At 39.6% G+C, this 17835-nt stretch overlaps 2 protein-coding genes across 2 annotated transcripts in view; both read left to right on the plus strand.

Moving 5' to 3' along the window:
• Positions 1–9804, plus strand: part of MOSMO (modulator of smoothened) — a 29268-nt gene extending 19464 nt beyond the window's left edge. The window contains exons 2-3 of the mRNA XM_082312462.1: positions 882–1094; positions 9102–9804. Of these exons, the coding sequence (XP_082168588.1) occupies positions 882–1094; positions 9102–9286 (398 nt within the window). The 3' untranslated portion in view covers positions 9287–9804. The remainder of the gene's footprint in view (positions 1–881; positions 1095–9101) is intronic.
• A 4296-nt stretch (positions 9805–14100) lies between these two features.
• VWA3A (von Willebrand factor A domain containing 3A) overlaps positions 14101–17835 on the plus strand; it is a gene marked incomplete at both ends in the record, with an annotated part of 32961 nt that continues 29226 nt past the window's right edge. Inside the window, 6 exons of the mRNA XM_082313987.1 lie at positions 14101–14165; positions 14405–14525; positions 15157–15281; positions 15360–15434; positions 16733–16787; positions 17579–17677. Of these exons, the coding sequence (XP_082170113.1) occupies positions 14101–14165; positions 14405–14525; positions 15157–15281; positions 15360–15434; positions 16733–16787; positions 17579–17677 (540 nt within the window). The remainder of the gene's footprint in view (positions 14166–14404; positions 14526–15156; positions 15282–15359; positions 15435–16732; positions 16788–17578; positions 17678–17835) is intronic.

The following is a 17835-nucleotide window of genomic DNA, read 5'->3' on the forward strand; positions in this document are numbered from 1 at the left end:
TTGAGAAATATAGGACTTAATGTTTAAGAGACACTGAAAGAAATGGATTTTAATTTTGCATGTTAATTTTGGGTTAAAATTTTCCAAATAGAGAGAACTTCACTATTAAAGCTTACTAAAAGCTTCTTTATGAGTCTCAAAAAGCACTGAATTGCATTTTAAATTGGATTTTTTTTTTTATTTAACAGAAAATACCTCATTTTGTGTAAAACTTCATGGTTCCTGTACCAGTCTTGTCCTTTTTCTAGAATCTTTTTGATAGATCTTTTGTGTAGATAGCCCAGTTTGTGTGTGTGCTGTTAGCTGTCAAAAGGATTGACCAGCCTCTTGCATAGAGGGACTCTTAAAGAGTTATTGTCTATAAGGTTTTTTTTTTTTAAATGTTCTTAAAATCTTGGTGAATCAAATGCAGTTTCTGCTGCAAGACTTTGAGGATTAAAGCTGTATTTACAGATGAGGGAAAAAGGCATTGGACAAATAAAAGCATTTTAGGGGGCTGCAGCTCATTTTGTTAGATTATGAAAGTATTTCATCTTGCACAGATGAGGGAGTGATCGTCTGTACAACTCGGCTACCACTTTAGCTGATACTGGCAGGCTTTATAGGAGTGCTTTATCCCTTTGATTAGACCTTGATTGCCACTCAAGAACCAGATACAGCTTGCAGCCATCTCACTTCAACTTGTGCAAGCATATGATGAAAGAACATGAAGACAGATGTTTAAAGCATGCCCCCCCTATCCTCTGTGTTTGAAGGGCTTATTAAGGTTCATCAAAGAAAGAATCCCTTATTTTTGGACAATTCTGAGCTTTGGTTTGCAACTGAGCGCCCCTCAGAGAGGATTTTGAAAGTTTACTTGCCTCTCTGCTATGTATTTTCAGGTGCTCTCACAGTTGGCCTTGTGCGACAGTGTCAAACCATCCATGGACGTGACAGGACCTGTATTCCTCCACGGCTGCCTCCTGAGTGGGTCACTACGTTATTTTTCATCATTATGGGAATCATTTCACTAACTGTCACATGTGGTTTGCTGGTGGCTTCCCACTGGCGAAGAGAAGCTACTAAATATGCCCGCTGGATAGCTTTCACTGGAAGTAAGTGACCTCAACTACACAGTTGACCTGTATGCAGGATAAACTGGTAGAGTCTAAAATAACACTATAGTGTTTTCAAGGAGCAGCGCTTAGGGCTCTTACTATGCAAAACATTCCTTCTCTTTAAATACCCCGTCTGAGGGGAAAAAATAAAATTCTTCAAAAATCAAGGGGTTGGTGTCTTAAGTGACTATAATTGAGAGGGAATCATAGTCTGTGGGCCCAAGGTGAGAGAAAGGAAGGCCTGACCCCTTTAGCTTTCCTTGGGTAGTGCCATTAATTGACCTAAGAAAATGAGCAGGGATAGAAAAGGTCAGTCATGAATTGTGTGTCTGATAGTCTTTCATGCTTCCCCACTCACATATATCCAGGACTTATTCCTAGCAGAATGGAATGACTGAAAATTCCCTCCCCGAGGAAGGGGAGGCAGTTGATACATCTGAGACTTACTACAGTCTGAAATCCATCCCTACTTCAGGTGTCATGAATACCTCATTCAGGGTTGATGCTGGTTCAGTCCTGCTTCATGCTCGCAGCGGGTGTTTTATTCAAAATATCTGCATCCTAATTGGCTATGCAGGAGGATTGCCCACTGCAGAGCATCTGCTGTGCTTCACAGCATTGGGAGTTTTGCTTCCATAAGTGACCCGCAGCAGTGCTTTAGCTGGAGGGAGGAGTACCAGGGTTTTTCTGCCTCCCTTGATTCTGCTCTGTATGAGCACTAACATAACTCCTCACAGCTGAGCCTTCTCTAGCAGCCCTGTGTTTCTGCACAGGGAAACATATCCTATGGCTACTTCGGTGCAAAAGAAAAACAGTTATAATGAGTAAGGGGAATAACTTTCAAACTTCCTTTTCTTGGTGTGTGTTACAGGCTTAGCCCAACTGTGAAATGGTGCCTTAATGGTGGGGATGACAGCATGAAAAACCTCAAAACCTGAGGGCTTTTAAATTGACTTGATTTATGACATACCACTAAAGGTAGTGTGAACACTAACTAGAAAATGCAAGTTTGTGGTTTACACAGGCATAAATAAGGTTTAATGGAGCTCTGTGACATCTAATGATATCTAACGTGCATGAAATTTAACCTTGTTTTGGTGAAGGGAATAATATAAAAAAGTGCTCAGCTTCAACAAAGGTACTTCACTGAGGCACTTGTACAATCAAAGCCATCCTGACAACTTTGCTACACAGCATATTAAATTAATAGTGCAGCTCTTGCAGACAATGGAGCTATTGAAATGCTGTATCTGTTGTGATTGACTTTTATTTCTTTTCTGGTGAATGATGAAAATAGAGGACATGAGTATTACTGAATATTCCATCCCAACTTTTCCAGTGCCCTTGTTTATCTATACATATTTCATGTATATCTAATGTATGCAAGAGGGGTTTGAACTCAAAATGTGATATAAAATTAAGATGCTTACAATAAGCTGAAGTCAAAGCTCTAGGGTAAAGAGGGTTTTTGGAGTACTATATATTAATAGTTGATACCACAATTTATTTACTGAGGTTTTTTTCTTAATTCAGAGCCTGTATTTTGGGCTTTACATATTTTAATGTTTTTTTAAAGTATCTCCAGTTGTCACATCCCTGTGTCTTTAGTTTTCTACAACTGTGATGGGTAGTTCAGCCAAAAAATCTGATACCCTCAATCTGTTTTTTTTTTCTGTAGATTTCCTTAGGCTCACAACAGGTCCATTATTAGAAGTCTAAATATAGAAGGACATTCTTTTATTTCAGCACTTGCCTTTTTGTTATGAGATGTTTAATAATGAAACATACTAATTTGTTCTTTTGCAAGTCAGAATTATTCATAATTCTATTAAGATATGATCGCTGCATTGCCAAAATTCTAAAATTCAATGTCTTTGGTATTAATCTCCTATACATATGACTCTCTGACCTTTGAATTCCTGTTAACAATGATGATGGGAAATTTTATTGCTTAACTCACTTGTAAGAAAAATCATTTTTGAAAAAAATAAGCGAATGGGAGGAAGGGTTCTGTATTTTTCAAAAAGTTGGTGAGAGTGACTTCTGTGGTTCGTTGGATGGCAACACAAGTTAGTAACCTGTTTGTAGATTAGTATTAGGAAACATGTAGCCATGTGGAATCAACTTGGAATACCATGAACAGGTCCTTCCTGTGAAGTGCCAGTGCTTAAGATGAAAACGTGTAACTCATTAGAAGTGGGTAGGAAAAACTTCATAGTTGTATTAAATCTCTTCTGCAAGCAATTTGAAGACTCAACAGCCCTAGTACAGGCTGCTAGCAGATATTCTTCTCACAGAACGTTCTGCACAGAACAGAGGACATGCTATCCTGGGCAGGCAGGGAAGTCGGCTGGGACTGCCAAGGGCAGCTCTGGGAGGGGCAGCTCCCTTCTCTTTAAATGCAAGGGAGTCTAGCGTAAATCACGTAAAGGCAAAGGAATCCTCTTGCTCAGCCCTTTCCTTCCAACTCCAACAGCAGCAAGGAGAACCTGGTAAGAGGTCACTCTTGCCCAGTTCATGCTGGAATTTATATATGACTATATAGCTTATATTTTTCATGGAATTTTTGCTGGTAATCTTGTCATCTTGGATGACCTCAGATTTTTTCAACCATGTACCTATAAATGTGAATTATTGCTGAGAGTGGTCTTATCTTGTTTAGCTAAGGGACACACAAAGGACAAAAGTTTGACCTGCCAATTCTCTTTCCTGTATACACTTCTAAAGGGATACACCCAAGAGAGTATTTACTAGTGCAGCGTTTGCATCCTTCCCCAGCTATTGGTGGTTTTACTGCGCAGAAACTCGTCTTTCTGGCTTCTCTGCAGAACAGCTTTGTGGAGAGGAGAGAGATTTCCCTCCTTCAGGTCATACAGCATGAGTGACAAAAGTCTTCTAAAGGCAAATGTGAAAGTTTTCCTTTGCTTTCTGTAGAGAAGAGTCTTTCAAGAATCACAGTATTCCTACTGATGTGATAGGTATTGTCACTTTGGGCATAGATACTATGAAAGCTATCACTGAAGTTAACTGTAGTACCAAATTCATACAATGTAATGGAGAGTGGATGCCTCCTTGGTGTTTGTTTGTGCACTGCCCAGGTCTTTGTGTGCTTCTTCAGTGACTGAGGTATTGCAAACTCACAGCTGTGCCTCGTGTGTTGATAGCAGCCAAAGATCTGATCAGCTATTCCTGTGCATGGTATTACTTACCAGTTGCTCAAGTGTGAGCTAACTGCCTATTACCACCCCAGCTTCTATAGCACTTCATCACTAATTATGCCCTGTGACATAGTGGCCTAAGTTGGTAGCAAAAAAGTAACCTGGCTTTGGTATTGTTCTATGTGTCTCTGAAACTGCTCCTTTTTTGCTCGCCCTACTTCAAATTTCTGTAAAACCCTTGCCTTTTCAGGGTGCTCGTTATGCCATCTTCTGGTTTAGGAGATGGGATGTGGTGAACCTATGGTAAATCTCAAACGTTGTAATTTCCATGGTCCTTGGGACAGATACTGTTAGGTTCCATAATTAGAAACAATGTCCAGAGCTTATTCTCTGCGGAGGCCACCTAGGTGGTCTTATGTATATTATAACAATTTTGGCTATTGCAGGAATTCACAGAGTTCCCACAAGATCTGTTTACATCTTGCACGGATTCAGGTGTCTTACCATCTGCTACAACTAGAAAGGGAATTAATTCTGTGTCTGCTGCCACTGAATGGGGTGCTTCTCTGAGATGTATCAAGGGAGGAGACGCTGGACAGAAAAATCGTATTTCTACCTTTTTTCCAGCAGTTACCAGAGAGTCTGTTATTCTTTTTGCCTGAGGATTTAAACATTCATGAGTATAACGGGCTTGCTTTTTGGAATGCAAGTAAAAGTGGGGCAGGATAATCATATTCTTAACTAACAGTAGCTATCCTGCAAACATCTGTCCCTGGTGTTCCCCAGTGAATAAAGTGCTTCTTGAGTTATTAAAGATTTGCACCAGGTGCTGCTTTCTGTTATGCATCTCTAGAGAGACAAGCAGGTACGACAATGAGCCCTCTAAAGACCAGACCATGGCTTTTTCCTTCTTTTAATATGCTGTATCCTGGATTTTTTGAAGTTGTCATTGGATGCTCATAAGAATTTCAAGCTAAAGAATTACAGGACCTACATCTTTTTTTGACAGCCACCATTCAGAAGCAGACTAGAAATTACTGTGTTTTGTTACCTAAATATTTTTTTAATAGAAATGTTAGTCATTAAGTGTCTTTTCTGCAAATTTTCCTACCCAAGGAAGAATTTGAAATAAAAAACAAGCACTCTTGAGGAAGAAGTTCTTTATGGGTTGCTGGACATGTTTCTGGAAATTTGCTGAGTTGATACTACCAGATATGGAGAGTTACATTTGGGCTACAGCTTGTATAAGAAATTCCTATCCTCTAGCTTACAAATCTCCTTCTAAAAGAATACACACTAAGTTAACTGAGCTCTTAATATATTGGATTTTCTCCTTAGTTTCTTCTTTTTTTAAAAATAAATTTATCATGCAGTCTTTTCTTAATGACTTCTCAAAACTTTGCCATAATTCCTTTGCCAGGCTTCCTAATCTGACAGAGACTTTGATGAATCCGTTTTTTATTTGCAATTTCAGTAGACTAAAAATCCAGACCACACTAAGAAAATTGCTTGGACACCCTGACAGCAGAACACGTGTGCTGTGTGTATGCACAGCGGAAGAGAAAAGATGGCTGGTTACTTCTGTAGTAAATGTTTGAAATGTGTATGCACTTCAGCACTCTCCACGCTGCCTGCACGTGCAGAATTTATTTTTTTCTCCCGCTGTGAAGTGAGGGAGGGTTGAGGTACCTGCACCCTTCTGTCCTCGGGCAGCAACACAAGGAGACACCGGGCACACGCTCCACTCGGCGGTACAGTGCCGCGAGCAGGTCTCAGACCTGGGAGCACTGGTGCATGTATGTACAGCACACCTCGAAGAACACTGGTTTAGTGGAGAGGGATAAAGATCTATTCTTCAACCATATCCATGAGGCCATCAGAACTTTTCCAGCTGTGTAGTTCTTGAATGTAATAAGGGAGATGTAATCTTGAAAGTGCAGGCTGTTTTCAGAATCCTAAAGCTATTTCCTATAAGCGTGTTATTGTTAAAATACAACAGAAGTTTTGTAAATAACTGGAATGCTCATCAGGGACAAACTGGATGTAATAGGAAGCGTGCCGAGTTACGATAATGTGACTCGCCCTCACAATATTGTTCAAACTGTTACTAATTGTATGTTGCGTTACTAATCGCACATCAACCACTGTTTTCTGGACCACTGAAGTATAGAGCTGTTCTATAACTTACACCAGTCTGCTCAAGAAACACATACCCAAGCTTTCTCTCTTCAGATGGGCCAGCTGTTGGTTAAGATACAATTAAAAAAAGGGAAACATTCTTTAAGGATTAGATTGTGTAGTGTGGAATTACATGGACCAATAATCATGCAGATTAAAACTTTCTAGCTTATTTAATGTTTAACATCTGGTTGCTGTTTTTGTTTTGTTTTGTTTTAATAGATGGCCTAACGAGGTAGCACTGAGCAAGAATTGTGGTAACTATGCAGTTGCCAGATGTTTTTTGTTCGTGCTTTTTCTTCCCCTTTAAAAAATAATCTGCCGGTGCTGTTCCATTACAAGTGAGATGCGAGCTCCCTCCAGTGGAACATTTGATTTTTTTTGCTGCATGGTATTGTCAGCTGAAAAGAAAGGCTGATCCTGGTGGTAGCTGCTCTTGACTCAAGGTGTGAAAGCTGCTTCATGTGTTTCGGCAAGCAAGGAGCAGCTGATGTTCTGATGTGGATCATGGTTTATGAAACTGTCCTTTTTTGTTTATGCCCAAGTCCTACTTGGACACTTTTTGAATTCAGATTCCTCATGCCCATAACTAGCCTCTTCTATAGAACATGAGTGTTTTTTTCCTCAAAGCTGAGACCTGTACTCTGCAAATCATAAGCTTTGAGCATTAAGATATAAAATATGTGATAAACTATTCGTCTTGGATAAACATGGAGTCCGTTAAAAAACGTTTTTAGTACGGGCATGTAACACTGTAGCTGGATAAACGGGAGCATGTGTATTTAGTCAGAAAGAGCAGTAGTGAAGTTACGTAAAAAAATACTGAGGCTGCTCCAGCCCATCATTTCCTCGGTTGGAAAGACTGGAGGCTTTGTCCTGGTAAGGCCAAAGGGGACAGGCGGGCTCCTGAATTTTACCTGCCTTTGGAAACAAAAGCAGCTGCAGCACTGCCGACTTGTACAGGAACCAGTGATTAAGGTGACGGCTATTACCGTTGCCAGTGGTTTTTACTGTTGCTCGTTTAACTTGCGGGGAAGCTCAAGTAGGGAACAGCATCCCCAGAGTTTGTTCTGTCTCTTAGTGGTGGAGAAGAGAAAGGGGAGAGAAGGACAGCACCTGTGTCCCGTACTAGCAAACAAAAAGCAGCAGTCTCTGTTAACTGAGAGAAGACTGAAAAAATTAGCATGGAATGCACTTTATTCAGACTGGAGCATTGTAACTTGGGTTGAATTTTCTTTTTTACGTGGCTAGGTTTATAGGAAGACTTTGAGGACTAGGAGAGGCTTCAGTGTTAGCTGTGCGTCATGTTAGGAGATGCTGGTATGTGGATTTTCAGGGCTGGTGGGAGAACAGAGCAGGCTCAGCCCCTCTCTCCCCCCAGATATAATTTAGATTTGGTTGAATAATGGGTATTGGGATGCCATGTTCCACTCACAATAAATAATGTTTGAAACAAAGCTGAAATACATAGAAGTGAAGTAAAAGTAAAGCACTAATAGTTGACTGAACTGGTAGAATCAGATGAAATTCTGTGTTATTCTAATACTGATAAAAAAACCCGATTGTATGTACTTGCATATGCAATCAAAGCAATTCAAAAGCTAATCCTTTTTATTGTGAATGACTTCTCCAAAATGACTTTTAGAAGTCATTCCCTTGGTCAAGACAGTAGAGCCCTGCCTATTGCTACGTTCAAACTAAACAGGGTTACTTATCAAAGGTATGTTACAGGAACACTGACGTTGTCATCTGGGAAAGATTACAACACTGAATGTTCTCTCCTGGATTTGACTGGAGTACTGAAATGTGCTGTGAGGAATGTTGGCCACTGTTGATACCTGAAGGCCTGTGAAATCCATAATGTAATTCTAATGAATGGCTTTAATAGGGGTTCTGGTTTCCTTTTTGTACATCCACACGCCGTCAGTTGTAAGCACAAACCATGTACATAAGCCTAACTGGTCGGGTGAAATAAAGAGCCTCATTGCTTGGTTCTCGTTGTTCATGGAGTCTGAATTTGAAGTTTTTCACTAAGAAGCTTAAACTGAATCAGAAAACTTTATTTGTATTCCAATGGGAAATCTTAAGGGTATTTCATTACTTAAGGAAACATTCCTATAACTTCAGGAAACTGGTATCTTTTAATCTAAAAGAAACTGTAATGACAATCTGTGTGCTTTCTATTTTTAGCAAAACTTTTACAGAAAAGGAATTTGTGTGGAAGAACGGGAGAGGGCAACTACAGTTGGAAAAAGACAACTGATAATAGGAGTTTCTTCAATGTTGCATGTTAGTTTATCTTGACTTTGGGGAAAAATGACTCTAGAATAACTGAAGAAGTAATGAACTCTGTGACTAAACTTGTGGGTGGTGGTAGCAGTACATCCACCAAATTTTTATTCTGTAAAGACAGTTCATGATCTAGTGAGCAGGACTGAAATTACAGTCAAAATTTGGGTCTTTTAGTCTTGCTTGGGAGCAGATGAGGGATGTTACAAAGCAAGAAAAAGCCTACTCAGTCATTTCAAGCAAGTTAGGTACTGGAATATCTCAGCTCTGCAGTTTGGTCAGAATACTTTGCTTGCTTTTCTGGACTGCTCTATGAACGGGTAAATATTTTGACTTTAACACAGCAGTGACCATTTTTTCTTTTCTCTTTTCTTTGCAGTGATTCTATTCTGTATGGCAGCCCTAATATTTCCAATAGGATTTTACATCAATGAAGTTGGAGGTCAACCATATAAATTACCCAATAACACAGTGGTTGGGTCTTCGTATGTACTCTTTGTCTTATCCATTTTCTTTACAATAGTGGGACTTCTGTTTGCTGGCAAAGTTTGTTTACCTGGCTGATGAATGTCTGAACTGCAGGACTTTATTTTGGAAAAGAGCAAGATATCGGAATTGCATTCTCAGGAGGATGCCTAGATCAGACTATCAAACACTTACTGAAAAGAGGAATGCTTTGACTTGTTCTCACTATGCACTTTGGATGAAAAAAAGGAGAGCCTTTCCCATAACCAAATACAGACAACGCTGACTAATCTCCTGAGCATATTTTAATGCAGTCAGGTCTGCACTGTGATAGGAACTAGTGAAGAATGCTTTACACTGAGAAGCATAATGCCCCATGTTACTGTACTGTTCCTGTTTTTAACGTCGAACGATTTGGAAGTCAAAGTATTTATGAACTTTGTGGTAGACCAGAGGGTTGCAGAGGAATTCAAGTGAGGCTGGCCTCGCTGTTTAGGAGATTAGTGTTTCACATCTTCCTTCTGATGAGCAAAGCCTTTGGCACCAATGTGGATCAATCTTGCATTACTGCACCAAGAAGCCAATAGATCAAAACATGTTCTCTAAATGTATGTAACAGCAAGAAGACATACATCCCCTCCTCCCCCATAAGCTCTAGAAAAACACTAAGGAACATTTTAGAGGGGGATTTCTTCCTTATATTTATATAAATATATATATATAAATATATATATATTTTGCTGATGCAGTATACAGTGTGTGTGTATGTGTGTGTGTGTGTGTGTATACACATATGTATATATATGTATATACACACAAATGGTTCCTGGAAAAGAACTCAGAACGCTTTGCTAGCAAAACACTGTGGTGTGCAAAACTAGAACTCAATAGAAAAAAGCCATTTCTCTGAAGGCCACATAGCTGAGAGTCTTCAGTTTACCTCATTCTTTGTAGCAGCCCTTGATTTTAACAGTTTTTGTAATAGGTACAAACGATCCCATGCCTTTCTAGGTGCAATTTTAAGTTAAGCTAAAATTCTTTTTATGGTAATTTATTTGTATATGAGGGTAGAAGGTGAGATCATGTCATACCTTAAAGTTGAAATCCTAATTTTGGGAAACTGACACTATTTAAATTATTAGCAACTGTTGTACAGAAAGTCTCTTTTTCTACTGCATTGTTACGTTACCATTCATACATGTTCAAGCACAGCATTTTACCATAAATAAGTATTTCTCTAGCACATGTAAAATGCAGTGTTTAAAGTAATGCAAACACTATTCCACTGTAAAGATGGATGAACTTATTTTCATTTGAGTATTAATTCCTTTTACAAAAAAAAATGAGCAATATAATTGTTTAAATAATATATGCCTTGTTTACTAAAGTTGTTATTTTAAATGTGGATTTACGGGCCACCCAAATTTGGAGTAAATATTCCTCACTAAAGGTAGTTTTATTTTTCAACACAAGGATAAACTTTTGAATCCATAGACATCATAATTCACTACTCAATCTAACCTTGCAGAAAGTACAGTTTAGTGTCCCAGGAAAGCTACCTGCACTATCAGTATTTATTTTCCAGTTAATATGTGGTTTACCTGAGATTCATTACGAAAACAAAAAAATTGTATGTTTCAAGTGCTGTTTCATTGAGCTTATTAGAAGAATGGCATTGCTAAAAGACATTTTTCTAAAATGTTAGTGAAAGCGTATTTTAGAATGACGTTGTTGTTAAAATATAATCAGCGGTTTCCAAAATAACCACTTATCAGATAAGCTTAAGTGTTTGAAAATAAGACAATTTGCACAACTCTTTTAAACTGTGTGCCATTCAGACCCTAGTGGGTCCCTGTCCTCCTCCTCCCAAGGTATTTTAATACAAAAAGGTTATTTACTGAATTAAGTATTTTTTCTTTTGACATTTTTGAACAAACTTGTCACTGGAATGGTCTATAAGTGACTTTTTTCCAGTCAGCTCACTCACAGGTAGAAGGGGGTGTTTATGGAACACTAAATGTTTCTAAAGTATATTAATCTGTAAATACAGCCAGGCACCTACTTGGAAGTAAAGGTTTAAATATGATTTGGTTCCTAATTTAAGCCATCATCTGCATGGGTAGTCTGACGTCCCCAGTGATGTTGGTGGAAATAAAATGCAGGGTTCAGCTGCTGGATGTGTGTCTAGATTTTTGGTGTTATCACTGCTGTATCCTAAGCTGAAGTATTCACTGAAATTTAGATCATAAATTATGTTGAAAAAAACCCCCTTTTTTTCAGAAATGTCACTCTTGTAAATAGTTCTAGAAGATTTTTGTAACTGGAACACAGGTCGGGGGGAGAGTTTCTCAGCTGCTAAGATTTCTCCCCCCCCCCAGCTTACTTATTTCTGTTATAGTAACATCATGTATACAGTGGATTTAGGCTTAGATTAAATGGATCATCATCTAATAAAAAAATATAAACACTTATCTTGGAGCATACCCAGACTGTGGCTGGCTGGCTGGCAATTCTTCTGATGCTATTGCTATGAATTATTGAATTATAGCAGAGATTTAACTAGCAGATTGTTTGATTAAATATTTGAGCATTTTAAGTCCAGAAATAGATGCAGCCATCTGCATTTTAAAAAAAAACACCCAGTAATTGAAGAGACAGCTGTCAACAGTTGCTTTTTTAATAAGGTCACTAAGTACTATATAGTACAGTATTAATTTATAGCAGAAAATCATATCTTGTAAACTGTATATAAAACACTGTTTTATGGTGCAATCATTTGTCAAACTTATGTCTGTTACTTTTGTTTTAAAGTTGTGTGCATTCTTTTCATACCTAAGAGCATCACTGTAAAATCTGCTGAAGACTATTTATAGGTTTTATTTGCACAAGGTTTTGTTTTGAACTACAGGAAGTTCGTATTGAACATGCCTGAACATCTGTAGACTTTTCAGTTCATGAAAAGCAAATGTTTCCGTATGAATCTTCTCCAAAGGTAATCCCATATTTGTGTTGAGTGTTTACATAAACCTTTCTGATTCTGCCAGCCATTATTTTTAACTTTTTGAAGGACAGCTCATTTCATGCATCACTAGAGACTCTTAGTCTTTTGCTTCAAAATTCCCCAAAAGGTTTGATGTCCCATCATCATGTAATTTGTGCACACTTTGTCACTTATTTGGCTAACAAAATGTAAGATCGGAAATTTAAAATACCTTCAGAAGGAAAACTAGCTAATTTGTCTGTATAAATCTTATCGTTGAGCTCAGCTGAAATAATCGCCTGGAAGCAGTTTGTCTCAGACCTGGGGAGGTTGTGCTTGCCTGAGCTCACCAGTCTTAACCGTTTAACATCGTTTTCCGCTGTTAATCTTGCTGGCGAGTGATACCAGTTTCCCGAAGACGCTGGTAGCGTGCAACACCACCTGAGCCCCGTCCTGTGGCTGAAGTAAAGCCGCCAGACTAGGGCCCTCCTGTCATACCTGTGTTTCAGAGCCGTTGTTTAACCACTTCAGAACACAACTGTAGATTACCGTTTGCCCCAACACACACACACACAAAAAGAAAAAAAAAAGAAAGCTGTCCTTTAAAACCTTTGTGAAGGATGAAAATAATGAAGGAAATGGTGTCTGCAGGCGGGTCGTCCTGCCTGGGCGTCGCGTCGCTCCCCGCTCCAGGCCTGACCGTCTGCGTCCCCCGCCCCGGCCTTTACTGAGGATTGTTTTCTAATTGGTTAGAACATTTTTCAATTAATGATTTCCGAACAAATGTTAATACAAACTGTATAAAATGAACATAATTTTCTTCACTTGTATTTTTGTTATTGAGCAAGTTTATCAAAATAAATTGTCTACTAAAGCGACTGGCTCCGGCTGCGCTGACTGGAACCGGCCCCTCCCTTCGCCCTCCGGTGCCGCCCCGCATCCTTCCCGCCCACCCCTGCCCCCAGGCGGCGGCAGGCAGCGCCGGCTCCTCCCGGCCGCGGCGGCGGGGGCCGGCCCGTCTCCACCGGCAACGCCGTAACACGGCGGTGCCGCCGCTCCGAGCGGGCGTGGGGCTGGGCTGCGACCGGACCCTCCGCGCCGCCGGCACCCGGCCCGCACGGGGGAAGGGTCGGGCGAGTGTCTTGGCCTGACGATGCTGAGGGGGCTTGGGGGATCCCTGTCCCCGGCGCGGTGGCAGCCCAGGCTTTCGGGACGTGCCCAGGCTGGGAGGGGAGGGAGGACGGGGAACGGGAGAGCCTTTCCCACGGTGCGGTGAGTCTCTGGGGACGGGGCGGCGCGGGGTCGGGGGAGCTGAGGGGCCTTTCCCCCGTGAGGTGAGGCGCGTCCCGGGGGACGGGAGGGCGCGGGGAGCGGGCTGCTCCGGCACCCGCTGCTGAGCGGGAGGGCACGGGTGGCTGGGGACAGAGGGAGGCGGGGGAGCGACGTTGAAAGCAGGATTTTATGATCGGGTTTGCTCTGGTTTTGTTGCCTAAATCGGAGAAGCAGCTCACCTACACGCCTCCACCCCGCGTCTCGCAGCCCGGCTGTCCGCAGCCGCCTGGCCCCGCGCTCCCGCCGCGGCTCACACTCGCCCGCAGAGCTCTGGGTTTTACTTCGGTTCATCTTTTTTTCTGGTTGAGCTGGGTAGCTAGTCTCCCAGCAGCTGTGCATACATATAATTAACTGCATAAAATCCCTTAACAAACAGCTCTTGCAGAATAGTTCCTAAATGCCTTTTCTATAGATGGATAATTGTAACTCCTTCTTGCAGCTGTTTTTTGATTTGCTGCTGTCCCACCTGCAATGTAATTATCATATAAATTGCTGACAGTATTAATACCTTTTTTTAATAGTGTATATTCCTGAGGATTTAAGCTTTTTACTCTAATACTGTGTCTTTTGCTTTTTTAACAAGGCTGGGTCTGTTCATATAATGGATACACACATCAGGAAAATGGCACAGTTGTTGGACAATGATAAGTTTTTGGAAAAAGTTGGGTAAGGCTACTATTAGAAAATTTTGTTGGGACTTCATAAGTAGATATAGAGTAAATAACTGTAGCTTGTATAAACTATGTACTATGTCCCTTCAAAAGATTTATCATATATCAAATGGAACATATAAACAAATGCCAAAATATAAACCAGTTCCTACAGACACAACTTGTAAAGACTTTATGACAATACAGGAATATTATGGGTAATGAAGTCATCCCATAAAATTAATTGTCTTGTAGGGTGACCACAAAATCCGGTCTACAGCGTGATGATCTACCATGTCAAGATTTTACTATGTCTCATCTAGGACCAGATAACAGATTGCTGGTAACACATATCAACAAGACACAAGATCTGTTGGTAGGCAAGTTTTCCTGCTAAATGGAGCATCTGGAAAAGTAACACATACCCACTATAAATACAGGGTGGGGAATAGACAACTGATATGTTTCCTTACATATATTTGCATATACACACAGGCAATTTGATAGATATAATCACTAAAGTCATGAAACTACATATAGTTTCTCTGCAGAGATGAATCTGTCTGTGAACAAATCGGGCAAAACAATGAAGGTAGATCAATCGTTGATACTGCATTTTTCTTTAGAAAAGCAGAAGATAACGTATACCCCTTCAAACTCTGTGAGGCAGGTTTTGGAGATGCTTAATTTTTCTTCGCCTCTGGTAAATTACTGGGGTAGTTCTTTTATTTCTTTTACTAAATTCTCTTATTTCTTGTCTTCCTTCCTGTCTCCTCCAAACTAAGCTCTTCTTCCCCTTCCTTTAGCTCACAATCTGAGGGTATTCTGAAGCCTTTTTTTCCTTTGTATCCCACATCCAAAAGAATATGCCAGTACCTAAAATTATGCTGTTCTTGGAGATGCACTGCCTACCAGCAGCTGTCCTTAGGACTTATATTTTTGTTGGATTTGAACAGTACATTTAATTTCTCATACTGCATTTAATTTTTTTCTTATTTGATCTATAGAGAGTACAAATGAAGAAAATACAGTCTAAAAAGGTGCAAACCACAGAAGAATGGCTAAGAAACTACAGTTTAGAATCCTTGCAATTAACATTAGAGCATCTGATAAATGAAGGCAGTATTATTTTGTAAGTACAACACTGCCCTTTCTTTAGTCAGTCCTAATTTGTGTGCATCTCTGATGCTAATTATGCATGGTGTTCCAGGAATTCAAGCAATGGTGTTGAAGAGATAGAATTTACAGAAGAGACACTTACCGATTTTGAGTCCAGACTTTCTGAGTAAGTATCCATCTCATTTATGATTTTGATGTGTAAAACTGATTCTGTATCCCCATCCCCTATGATTACAGTTACTGCCTTAAATCTTAATTTGTTATTGCTGGGAACTTCAGAGTATCTCAGCATTAAACCTTTCTGCTGAGATTTAGGGTAGGTGATAATTATATGTCAATGCAGCTGAGGTTTTTTTAGTTTTTTAATGAAGATACCTATGAACCAGGTTTTGAACTGAAGCAGTCAGTTCATTTTAGAAAGGCAGCTAGTGAATAGCTGGGTTTTCACAGGTAATACTATGTATTTGTGGGAATGTTTACTGTAACCTGGATTAGTTTCAAGTCCTGGATCTAGTCATGATATGTGGAAGTTAAAAGTTTTCTAAGTGAATTTATAAAATCAAGGAAACTTAAATTGAGGAAAACATTTAATGGATAGGTTCAAAAAGCTGTAGAGTAATCATAACGTTTTTGCTGGTCTTCACAATACTTGTTAGACTCTTCCTAGGAGTGCAACTACTTTGGCATACCTCACTGTGCCAGTCACGAAGATCCAGAGTCCTCAGAAGGTCCACCTTCAGTACGTGGTCCCTGTGCCATCTAGGAAAACTGCAAATCTGGTTTAAAAAAGATGTAGCTTTTGCATTTTGAAAAAGCAAAAAGTTTTTCCCCTTTTGAAATGTTGATTTAAACTTTCTGTTTGCCAAATTGCAAAAACTATGCGCATGGTATTAAAGATAAGTTGGTTGAAGTAAAACAATTTTAGAGGACAGCAAGCACTTCGTTTTACCTCAGGTTATACCTATTTTGAAATGAAATTTTTGAAAGTTGTGCTGCAGTTAGTCTGGCCCTTCAGTGAGCGTGCTGCCTTTTAGTCACAAGGTTTATTTCATGAGTGTCTTAAGCAATAGTGTAGTTTGTATTAAATACATCTCCTGAAAATAACCTATGTGTGATGAAGTAAACTCAGTTTTGCCTGTGCTTGTGTTGTTCACACATACACATGGTGAATACCCCCTTCCTGTCTCTGAACAGAGTAAGCCAGCAACTGCTTAGGCAACATTTCAGTGATCCAGTTTTTCACACAGCTACATACCTAATCAGTCAAACAGCTTTAGGGGAAGAAGTATTGAAGTGGTTAGCCCTGCAACCACCACTTATATGAGAACGTTGAAAACAGTATTTTTAAAAGGTGATTTTACATCTGTGAGAAAAAGGATGGGATGAAGACAAGTGGTTGAATGTTACATTGACACACAGTGCAAGAGAATGCCTTAGCTAAATGTGTGCTATGCCTTTTGTCAGAGTGATTGAGCTTTATCAGCACCGACTTCAGTGGCTGTTGCAGGACAGCAGAAAGGTAACTTTGACTTTGCAGTATATTTTTAGAATGGAACTGTATATGGCATTGAAGAATAAATTAACTTTTGAATACTAGTGAAAAGTGGCTTCCAGAAAGCTTATGTATTTTCATTATTTACTCTGAGTTACACATCACGTGCAGTGATACTTATCTTGACAATTGATTATTTTTCTTGATCTTTCTTTGGTATGCAGTTTTCTGCTTTCTAGATCTAGTCTTTCTCTTAGCAATCTTAATCATCAGGGCCTCTCAGCGCGATTTAGACGGGAGCAGACAATGCTGAGCTTAACCTCTGACTGGAGCAGAGCTGTCTTGTAGTCCGTTGTGCCCTCTCTTGCACAGCTGGTTAATCATTACTGTGCCTAGCAGTGCTAATGCTTAGGAACAGGAAAAGAACATAACTCCCTCTCAAAGGGGATAAAGAAAGAAGGAGCATTCCAAAATCTACCTTCCACAAAGTTGCTTGATTTCACCTGGAGGAGATGCTGTAGACAATGTTATTTTTTTTAACCTCTCAGATAATGAATAGGTTGTCTTGGGAAGGAGGGAATATGAATCACTGGTAGGGATAAACTGGGAGCCAGTAGTCTTCAGTCTTCTCCTTTTTCTTTTTTTTTTTTTTTTTTTCCCCCCCCTTGGCTTTGTCACTGTGTCATCTTTATGCTAAAAACCTTAAAGTGAAAATAAATACTTAATATTTGATTTTAAAATGGTGTTGTACTGAATAAACAGTAACATTTTAAAACGTTAGATAAGCTTAGTATTTACAATGACTTTTCTCTTTTAAGGTATTTGGCCTTATAAAAGGAACCAAAGTTGGACTTGTGGTTGATGTGTCTCATATGAGTTATGGACCTAGACTGCTGGATTTTCAGGAGGACCTTTTGGTAAGTGGTAACAAAGCAGACTTTGGCAATTATAACATACTAATCAAGCTTTTGTATAACTACAAGCCAGGAACTAAGTAGAAAAAAATCTGCTTAAATTCATAATATACAATACAATAGAAGTTTTCTGTTGTAGAAAAGTATGTTTTAAATGTCCT

This window comes from Platalea leucorodia (genome assembly GCF_965183815.1).
Source record: "Platalea leucorodia genome assembly, chromosome: 5".
Classification (NCBI taxonomy): Eukaryota; Metazoa; Chordata; class Aves; order Pelecaniformes; family Threskiornithidae; genus Platalea; species Platalea leucorodia.